The sequence below is a fragment of the Biomphalaria glabrata genome, chromosome 16 (assembly GCF_947242115.1).
Source record: "Biomphalaria glabrata chromosome 16, xgBioGlab47.1, whole genome shotgun sequence".
Lineage (NCBI taxonomy): Eukaryota > Metazoa > Mollusca > Gastropoda > Planorbidae > Biomphalaria > Biomphalaria glabrata.
In genome coordinates this window covers 4,960,392-4,971,552 of record NC_074726.1, presented here as the reverse complement: position 1 = coordinate 4,971,552, position 11,161 = coordinate 4,960,392, and the positions used below count along the sequence as shown (strand labels likewise).

Below are 11,161 nucleotides of genomic sequence, written 5' to 3'. Positions count from 1 at the left end.
GGCGACTTAAACAGCCTTTTCCAGCTGGTGCCCACGAAATTCAGGACTTCTAAACAGGTGCGACGCCATGTTAGACGTGGACGGCCTTTTTTTTTTTATTTCCTCTTTTCGGCTTTCAAGTTAAGGCTGACTTTGGTAAACGTGTTTCGTCTTGTCCAATGATATGTCTCACAAATCTCAATCGATGTTCAGTCGCCACTTCCCTTAGACGGCGAATGTTTGTACGAGAAAAGATTTCTCTATTGGTAACATTATCTCGGTATGTTATTCATGGGATCCTTCTCAGCCATCACTTCTCAGCTACGATTAGACTTTTCAATCTTCCAAGTCTCGAAGCGTAGGAAACCACGTTTAGTTACTGTATTGAGGTGGCGGATTTTAATCTCCAGGCTAATGGATACGTTTGTTCGGAAAGGCCAAACTTTTTTATTGAAGGCTCCCGCTTTCTTATCCGACATGGAACATCCTTGATATACATCTCCATCGCTTGAGATAACGCAGCCAAAATAGGTTAAATTGTCAGATAGTCCCTTCTATTTGTTCAAGATCTGTATGACCAATGTTGATTGGGGGGGGAGGGAAGGGGTAACTGGTTGACCTGCACCTAATGTGCATAGCTTTTTTGTGCTTCTTTATCCGTCATCTCGTGTAAACAATTAATTAATTGTATTTCAAAGTAATGCTATATTTCTGCAAAATTCAACTCGGTTTAGTTTAAGCCAAGGGAACCCGAATGCAAATTGTTTAGTGCGTTTTTTTTTTTATGAGATCGTCGATGGCTAGAAGAAAGACAAATGGGGTTATGATACACTCTTATCTCTCAGCCGTCGCGATTTTGAAGAATTCCGGTATTACAGCGTCTGTTGTGACATAACAGCTTGATTTGCTTTAGGCATGCCGCTGAATCTGGACAAATTGTTGCGAGATGCCTGATTCTCTTGCTATTTTCCAGAGAGATTTCAATGGACCATGTCAAACGCTTTTTTGAAATGTACAAAACTGATCAACATCCTTTGTGTGTATTCTAGGATTTGCTCTTGCTCGACGATATCTCGCAAGACGGAAACCTGTTAAGTGATAGAGTTGCCTTTTCGGAAGCAACCGAGAAACACAAGTACAACCATAGCACTAGTACAATGTAAAATCTTTTTCGTAGGGAGCTCTTAAATAATATATAATAATAATAATACGTTCAACTTAATGTTTCTTAATTCAATAATGTTACATTTTCAATCTGTGGTAAAATGTAAAAAAAAACAATGAGTTTTAAAATAGAATCGAAATACATTTTCGTGTGAATTAGCTTACAGTTTTATTGATAAGCAAACAGAAACAAAATAAACAATAGTGTTGTTGTTTTTTATTGGCGGTTGGGGGGGGGGGCACTCAGATCTTACCGCACCGGGTGACACCGACACTAGTGACGCCATGGTGCCCATTTACTTTAAAGATAGGCCTAATTATATCTTTATCTAGAATGTAGTCCAAGCCGTCCACGATGGCATAAGAACTATTATAAAGTATTATAGTTATTGAGATGAATGGTTATGATATATCTTTCTTTTGACTTTTTATTTAGTTTTTAATATGCATTTAGAAATGCTAGATCTTTCCCTTTGTTATCTAAAAAAACTGCAAATATTAGATCTCTACTACATCTAGATCTAATTCTACTTTACACCATTTACAGCTTTAGAAAATTGTTATTCGTTGAAGTTATTAATTTTTATTATTAATTAAGATGGCATATGCGAACTTGATATAATACATATAGGTCTGTGAATGTACAACAATTTATAAGACAGTAGTTTCCCCTAACAAGAAGAGTTCCAAAAATAAAATTAAGAAAATTAAAGATAAACAAGATCCTGGATCTAATCTAGACTCTAGACTAGAAACTAGAGGTAGAACTTAGGGCTTAGGCTTAGGGTATAGCAAACTTAGTCTAGAACTGTGATTAGTGGAAAGAGAGTTACTCAACAAATTAAATGCGACAGAAGAGTCTTTATTGAGGTAATATATAATTATATCTAGATCTACTCTAGTGATGATCTAGAAAATCTAGATCTAGGACTAGATTCTTCATTCTAATTGAAGTAATTCTAGTGACTAGACACTAAGACACTTTTTTTTAGACAGATCTCTAGAGATCATTTTAATAGATGAGTTACGAATCTACGAGTAGATTTAGATAGTAGATCTAGATCTAGTTATCTAGTATCATCATAAATCATAATCATCTAGACTTAGACTAGACCTAGACCTCTGACAGTGAGTGAGTAACTAAGTTAACTAAGTCAACTAAGTAGTAAGTGGCCTAGTCCCCTAGTAAGAGTAAGACTCTAGTCTAAGAATAAGTAATAAGTTAGTTAGGCCTAAGTGACCTAAGCTAATATATGCCCCTATTATTATATGCCCCTATCATGTATTTTAAGCAGTGAGTATGCATAGTAACCTAAGTAACTAGTCTAGATACTAGATCTAGATTAGATAGTTTATTAGCTACAGTCTAGTCTTCTAAACTTAATCTAAACTAAACTTGCTAAGACTAAAGTCTTAGTACTCCTAGACTAGAGTTAGAGTCAAAGAGTAGTCTCTACTGAACTCTACTGTAACTAGAGTTAGAGTCAGAGTCTAGATCGGAATTTACGGCAATTACGGAATCTAGATCTAGATTCCTAGAAATTCTAGTCTCAATACTGACACTGACTAAGTGACTAATTGTCACTAATTATCTAAGTTCTAACTTACTACTTTTAACTAGATGATACTAGATCTAGATTCTAGTTACTAATTACTCAGTTACTGATAAAGTGTTCAAAAAACTTCAATTTCTTTATCTAGCTCATGCATGTCATCAGAACTGGTGCATGCTGGGCTTTCACATTGTATGGAGACAGACCAATTCTGCAGAACACTGCCAGTTACCTGAAGTTCGAAGAAAGCAATTCTCTTGTTAAGTTTGAAAGCAATTTTTCAGCATCTTGAATTTCAAAGAAATCAATTCTCTTGCTAAGTTTGAAAGCAATTTTTCAGCATCTTGAAGTTGGAAGAAAGCAATTCTTTTGCTAAGTTTAAAAGCAATATTTCAGCATATCTTTAAGTTCGAAGAAAGCAATTCTTTTGCCAAGTTTGAAAGCAATTTTATTTTGCAAGGACATTGTTTTTTCAGAGCAAACATTTTTATTTAGAACAAGGATTTTATCATATAAATGGAATCTGAATATTTTCTAGAGCTTGGTTGAAGGATTAAATATTTAATAAATATATAGCAATACGAATAGTCTGAATACAAAATTAGGACCCTCATGTAGTTATAAATACTGTCTGGCTACTTCTAGCTTTCTACTAAGATTGATTTTTTACAAAGATAGTATTGCTGGCAGCCGTGAGATTTATCTTATAAACAATGTAAAAATCATCCATGATCTATTTTCGCTATACTGGTATTCAACATAGATTAGTTCAATTTAGTTTTGATAAAACCACAATATCAGTTATGCCTGAGTTGTATGATATTGATTTTTTGGGCGTTTCCCTTGCTAACTTTTTTTTCCAATTTATTGGATTTTTATGGATTAGATAAAAAAAAAATAACTTTATAAACAATTTGTTTCTTAGCATTATAATTGTAGTTTAACTTACTAAAAGAATATCTTCTGCTGAGTACAGATTTAGATTGCAAAAAGAAAATCTAAATCCACTACTGGTGGACAATGGTTATGCCTGCGCCGTATGTGACAAAATATGTAGGTCACAGACGGGGGCCCGTAGACACGGGAAATACTGCATTTCTTATTAATCTTCAGATTTAAAGACAAGCATTATTATTATTATTATTATTATTGTTTAGCTTATTATTAAATTCAAAATTAATAATAAATTTTTAAATGTTTTGAAATTATAATGTTGTTTAGTTACTAGTTGACAGTGTACTTTATGAATGATATTTTATACTGTACTTATATATAATATAGTAAACATTATTAGCAGTATTAGAATGGTTCTCAAATATTGGTCATTAAATCTCTGAAGGAAACAATTGGATATATTTTTAATAGTGCTAGTATTAATTTAATTTCTAGATCACATTAATCATTTCTATTTTTTTTGTCATCTAATTTTAGAAATTCTGAACAAAAGTTTTAATATGTATGCAGCGCTGAGAGTTTGCTAGTTTGTCAAGCACAATATAGGCACCATGATGAAAAAAGGTAAAGCTATGACCTCAACATAGAGCAATGAATTTGATGCACTACATTTGGTTATTATTATAATAATTATAGCAAAGTTGCTTTAGTTTATATTTTCTTGATTATTCCACAGAGGCTGCTTTGAATTATGAGCTGTGGTAGGGAAACTCTTCAATGTTCAGCAACTACAGCTACCACAGTGATGTGGTGAGCCTGGCTGAACTTCAGGAGCCAGGGGAGTTATGGGAATTAGAAGAGACCATTGGAGAGGGCACCTATGGAGAGGTGTACCTTGGAACAAATAAAAAGACAGGTATGTAATCATGTATAATTTTTTTAAAGAGAAGAATTATTGCTTCCTTTAGCACACTACTGCTCAATATTTAATGACAGTAAGGATAATTTGTAACAGATTGATTTGGATGTTTGAAATTCATCTAGCCAGCATTTGGACATTGCTTTAAAATCTTCCAAAAAGTTTTGAGGCCAGTTTTAAACTAGATTTGTTGGGTTCAAAAAGATTATTAAAGTTCAACACATGTAACTTACATAATTATAATCAAGATCGTAATAAAACAAAATTAAATTATGTTTTAAATTGCATATATTTAGAAATTATTGAATAGTTGCAATATTTAATTAGTTAAAAATTTTGAAGAGAAAATTTTGTTTCAACCTCTAGGTGAGCATGTGGCCATCAAGGTAATGGAGTCTGTGAGTGAAGTGATTGAGGAGGTAGAGCAGGAGTACAGAGTTCTGAGGGATCTGAGTGGACATCCCAACATGCCCAAGTTTTACGGCATGTACCTAAAGCGGCGTCAACTGGGAAGTGCTACAGAGGACCAGATCTGGATTGTAATGGAGGTGATATCGTTTTTATTTCAATTATTTTATCATTGAAAAAACAATAACAGAATAACGTTAAGCACAAAACAAATATAATTATCTTTAATGTAGAGCTCTCTGCCTTTTAGTTAATAAACATATCAGTTTGCAAATAGTGGTCAATTATTAAAGCAGGTGGCCTCAAAGTCCAAGTATTGGTTTTGATTCCTTTTATTAAATTATATTCTTAATTCATGATCTAAAACATTTGTGTTTGCTTGACACAAATATAGTAAGTAAAGTTTCTCTTCTAGACTTTGCGACCTATAAGGCAGATGATGTTAAGGTCTTCTGTTTCTTTGGCCATCGGTTAACGAGCAGGGTGTCATGTGGCCATCACAATGGCCAACCGCCTTTACTTTCCCTAACTTAAGTCAAGTACCCATTAGAGTTGGGTGGACTCAGGGGCGCCCTAAAAATCCAAGTTGCTGATGTTGTGGTTTCTCAACTAGTTCAAACCACACATTGTAGCAGGGCTCATCTCTGTCCTAATGGGAATTGACTTTTCGTATTTCTGCTTGCTGTTAATGTCTCATATCTTTACTTTATAATGACTCTAAATGTAAACTGTTTGACCTGTAGCTGTGTAAAGGTGGTTCAGTGACAGACCTTGCCAGACATCTTATCTCCAAGTCTCAATGCTTGGAAGAGGTTCTCATTGCTTTCATCCTTATGGAAACATTACAGGTGAGACAGCGGCTGGAAGATTGGATCTCTCTCTATTTAATATATATTTATATAGTAATTCCTTTTTAATTTTATATCCCAAATTAATTGTATTATATATATAGAAATAGCTATGATTTTGTTTAATAAAATGATCAATAATTGATTACAGATTTATTTATTCATGTTATGGACATGCTTTGTATAGGCAAGAGACCTTACTTAAAGAGCGTGTTTAGTTTCTGCTGTTTAGTCGAGACCACTTGTTATAAAAGGCCTCAACACTTGCCTGTGATCTTGCATCCAGTGGGTAGTAAAGACCAATTGCTCTTTGTCATGTCGTACAGACATGTGACATGGCAACGAGCTATTGGTCTAAACTATGTCGCCGGTCAGTGTTCAGGCCCACTGTGACAATTGGTCTCGGTTTAGGGTGTTTGGTCTCTAAAATCTGTTTAAAATTTTTTTAGATTTTGTTTTACATTCACAAAATGTAGAACTCTTTTATTAAAGTCTTATATCATATTTGTTGGAAAATCGGTTTCCATAAAATTAGTTGTTATATATGGCATGTAGCTAGAATTGGTTTAGCTAACTAAGTCTCTCAGTCGTACTTTTAGAGGAGGAGCAAATGAATTCACCTTACAATAATTGGGGTCAGCTATTTGCTTGTAATCTAGAAAAGTAAAATAAAAAGTATCAAGAAATTTTTGTTAATGCCTAGATCTATTTATTAGCTAATACACATTTTTATTTTTGTTTCAGGTCCTTGTTCATTTACATTCCAATAATGTTATTCATAGAGATGTCAAAGGTCATAATATTCTGTTAACTAGTGCAGGAAACATTAAAATGGTGGACTTTGGTAAGACCTTTTTATTGTAGCAGGTATTCTTTATGTGCAAAGATTATAATTACTATACATTGTTTAGTGGAAGTCATAAGAGAGACCTAATATCAATTATGTATGTGGGCTTCTACTGCATTAACTGAATGGCTGTTCTCTTTAGTTACTTCACCGTGGCACACAATTCTGAGTGGTATTGCTGGTATAACCATTATGCCCTAAATTTAAAAAAAAAATATGATGAGTGAGGGCTAGAGAGGTTCAAATCCTCTCTTGCAAAAGCCCTGGACAGAAACACTGCTGTTTTGCTTAGTGCATACATGTCACCATACAGGTCAAGAATATTTCTTCGCATTATTACTACATTTATATTCATTTTATTGTTTTAAATTATACACATTGTTATTGTATCCACTAGGTGTGTCTGGGCATTTACAGTCTCCAACTGATAGGAAAAAGACTCATGTTGGTACTCCTTACTGGATGGCCCCTGAGGTGGGTATATAAAACATGGGCTAGACTTAATATTGCGGGAAGCGTGGTCGAGAGGCCAAGTGTGCTTGAACTTGGCTTGGCTTGGCTATCTAGAAAGGGGCTCGAGGTTCGACACCCGTCTCGGGCAGAGTTGTGTTTACTGAGCGCCTAAAGGCAGCACAGAAAACCAACTCCCAGATACCCCCTCCCCCCCCACTAGTCCACAAATGAGATTGGACCAAAGCGCTCTGAGCATGCTATAAGCATGAAAGTAGCGCTATATAAAATCTATAAATATATATTTATACTTGATTGTAATAAAGAACAAATTGGAAACAGAAAAGGGCTTAATTGAATAGTTAAAAATAAAAACATATGTGTAGACGTTTGATTGTCAAAAAGTTGAAATATTTATTGCAAAACAATATTTGACTTAAGCTGACAAGCACTTAAATGTATTGTAATACATTTATTAGTAACAAACACAGCTGGCTTCCTCTTTCTCCTTTCAATTCTATAAAGTATTGTCACTCAACTCTACAGTTTCACCGCAGTACCGCTATAAGTATTCCGCTCAATGGGAAAGATGAAGTAACTGTTAAGGTCATCCTTTTTCTCAGGTTTAATGAATGTGTCATGTGGCCAGCACAATGATCAACCCCCTTTACTTTTCTCCAACTAATGTGAGGTACCCATTGAGCTCGATGGACTCAGCTTTGCGCTAAAAGTACAGAGATTCAAAATCCCAGTCTTCACTGGGGGGGGGGGGGCTCAAACTTTTCTGTGTCCTAGGATTCTAACAGATTATGACTTTTATTTTGGTGATTCTCATTAGCATTTTTATTCTTTCTTTGATTGGTTGAACTTATTGGAGGGACTTTGTTATTCTGAATCCCTTTTGTATAGCATATCTGTCATGCTTTTAGAATGCTAAGTAAACAATATCAAATCTCTTTTGTGCTCATTGGGGCAGACAGGGTTTCTTGGAAAAGGGCTGGCCTGAGGTAATTGAAGGTCCTAGGTGAAATGAAATAGGTGCCCTCAAATGAAATAGGTGCCCTCAAATGAAATAGGTGCCCTCAAATGAAATAGGTGCCCTCAAATGAAATAGGTGGCCTCAAATGAAATAGGTGCCCTCAAATGAAATAAGTGCCCTCATATGAAATAGGTGGCCTCAAATGAAATAGGTGGCCTCAAATGAAATAGGTGCCCTCAAATGAAATAGGTGCCCTCAAATGAAATAGGTGGCCTCAAATGATATAAAGTAAAAAGATGGAAAAATAAATAGCAATGACTTAAAACCTTTTATGCTTCTATATCTTAATCAACAAATAAAATAGATTCATGGAGAGCTATTCCTGTAGCCTTCTGCATGGCATCTTGAACCATAGTAGACCAGTCTGAAATTTGCTAGGATTGAAATTTGTTCCAAGTTTCTCAAATTTTTTCTCAAAAAATTTTTTTAATCCTATGCAAGGCACCCACCAATTAGAGGCCCTAGGCAGCTGCCTAGTTTGACTATGCCTAAGTTGGCCCTGCTGACAAAGGGTTTTTCTTGTTACCTTTAGGCACTCAGCAAATACAACTCAGCCCCAAGTCTGGTTTTGAACTTGAGCCCTCTTGCTCTGACAGGTAGCCACGCAGTTTATGTGACTCAGCCACACTATTCCCTGGTGTTTGTTTTTTTCTATTTAAGAATACCATCTATCTTTCTAATTTTAGAGTCAAAGTAAGGTATGTGTGTCTTTTTTTGAATAATTGAACACAGCCATAAGTGGATCTGACTTCATCTTCCTTTAGAGTGTTTTATTTTTAGTACACAATTGGCATTTTCTTGTTGTAACTATTAATATACACACACACACATGCATGCACGCACACACTAAAACACTCACATATGTTTATTTATTTATGTGTACACAGTTTGAAATTTTTGGAATCACATTTTCTTGTTGGTCAGGTGATTGCATGTGAGCAGCAGCTGGACTACACTTATGATGTCCGATGTGATGTTTGGTCATTGGGTATCACTGCTATAGAGCTGGCTGATGGGAAGCCACCCCTGGCTGAATTCGACCCAAGAAGAGCTTTGTTCAAAATACCCAGGTAAGATCATAGAAAATATATTATGATAACAGTGATTGATTTATTTAGACAGCTGTGATACAGGAATGAATGTTAGCTTTCACATTTTCTTCCGTTTTATCCAGTTTACTAATAAAATTTAAAGTAAACTTTATATGATTTCCAGAGTGGGTTAAAAATAAGAATTTCTTTCTATTTTGTCACATTGAATTTCACATTTTAAAAATAACTTAGCTGACAACATTGCCTATTAGCATAATGCTTATAGCTTTTTGCGTGTGTACATAAATTATTATTTTTTTTTATTCAGAAATTTATTTTATGTTGTTTTTTTTTAAATATCAATAATAGGCAATTTGACACAGAGTCATGGTCTCATAATCTCTGCCATTGATACGATGGGGTGTTTGCTCCTGTTTCTTAATACCAACTGACAATTGTAATTCCAATCACTTAAAGTGATGTGTACTTGTGCTGTTGTGCATCAAAAAATTACAGTACCTATATTCTAGATTTCACACTGTGGTCAATATTATAGTAAATTTGTTCTTGTTTTTTTTTTTTTTACTTACTTTTACACTTTTAGGCTGTTTCTACATACAAACTAACAACATAACATAACAACTAAAATCCAACGCCATTACATCTCACTGGGTCCTTGCTCCAGTAGTTTTGTTTTTTCTTCATACCAATTTGAAACTTTGCACATACAAATTTCTCTCACAATTAATCTTCCTCTCGTTAAACTGTGGTTGGAAGAATGGAAGAAGAAACATTGTTCCCGCCCCTTACCACTGTACAGAAACCTATTATGCATTGTTAGTCTCATAGTCTATGTTTGTTCTGCGATTTCCTGATATTTTAAGAATTCAGTTGACATTTTGAAACTACGTAGGTCAACAGATTTTCTTTGACAGTTGCAGTGATCTGAATAGGATTTGCTGCTATTATAGATAATTATAGATAATTGTGTATCTTTTTTTTTTTTTTTGTGGTATTCCTTATATTAATGCCTGCGTAAAAAAAAAATCTTGAGAGCCTTGATCATTTTTCGATAATGTGTGGTATTGTTCTTGATCTTTGTTGAAAATTGTGGATCAATGCATGCGTGCAGTGCATAGGTGAAGAATGTAGGTCGATGATGCAGTGGGGAAAAACAAAGATGTAAAGTACCCCAGACCAGGGGCGGACTGGATGTAAAAATCGGCCCGGGCAATTCTATACAATCCGGCCAACAAATTGGATATCAGGGCATCCAGTTCTACTAACTCTAGGTCTGTCCTCAAAATCATTATTTTAAGTTGGATAATGTATCGATATTTGTAAACATCCTCTATATCTTAATTAGAAATATAGACCTTATGTTGCTAGTTAATCGCTAAGTGTAGGATGTAGACGATTACATTATATCGGAGAATGTGTTACATTTAATTAGTCTTGCATTGTAGAGTCTGTAAAAGATTTCTTTAAACACGACGTTCAGAGAGTCACTTTTATAAGAGAATACTATAAAACCTTTTAACCATTTAATACGTGCCATAGTTGTATCCATGCGGCCCTTTCGGTGGCCCAACAGGCCCATTTGGGTACCAGCCCACCGGGCATTTGCCCTAATGCCCATATAGCCAGTCCGCCCCTGCCCCAGACTATGATTCTAATATATAGATATGCGCTACTTTTATATTTACTAAAAGCTCACACACTTTCTGAACACACACACAATAATATCTATGACTACGATTCATTTAGGTAAATTTTATTACAAAAAGGTTTCTCCGTGTTGGCACACTTGCCGTCTCGACCAAACTGCGTTGCTTGCTTCGTATGGGATACAGTCTATTTCTAGTGTGTCAACGTGTGTAGTTTCCACCACTGCCTTTGCAATTGTAATATTTGATAATATTGCTAGCGTACTGCCTTGTCTATAGATCGATTGGATTTACCTGTTCCCGATTTCCGCTTTCGCCACTGGGCTGTTTCGATCTCTTGCAATCCGCAGAACTATTGATAA

At 35.0% G+C, this 11,161-nt stretch overlaps 1 protein-coding gene across 10 annotated transcripts in view; it reads left to right on the top strand.

Moving 5' to 3' along the window:
• Positions 1 to 1,860: 1,860 nt before the first annotated feature.
• The window catches only part of LOC106050201 (myosin-IIIb-like), a 117,440-nt gene continuing 108,139 nt past the window's right edge, over positions 1,861 to 11,161 (top strand). For all 10 annotated transcript variants that reach the window (XM_056013757.1, XM_056013754.1, XM_056013755.1 and 7 more), the window contains exons 1-8: positions 1,861 to 2,013; positions 4,128 to 4,214; positions 4,327 to 4,506; positions 4,876 to 5,057; positions 5,661 to 5,765; positions 6,510 to 6,609; positions 7,010 to 7,086; positions 9,026 to 9,171. In XM_056013757.1, the coding sequence (XP_055869732.1) occupies positions 4,368 to 4,506; positions 4,876 to 5,057; positions 5,661 to 5,765; positions 6,510 to 6,609; positions 7,010 to 7,086; positions 9,026 to 9,171 (749 nt within the window). In that variant the 5' untranslated portion in view covers positions 1,861 to 2,013; positions 4,128 to 4,214; positions 4,327 to 4,367. The remainder of the gene's footprint in view (positions 2,014 to 4,127; positions 4,215 to 4,326; positions 4,507 to 4,875; positions 5,058 to 5,660; positions 5,766 to 6,509; positions 6,610 to 7,009; positions 7,087 to 9,025; positions 9,172 to 11,161) is intronic.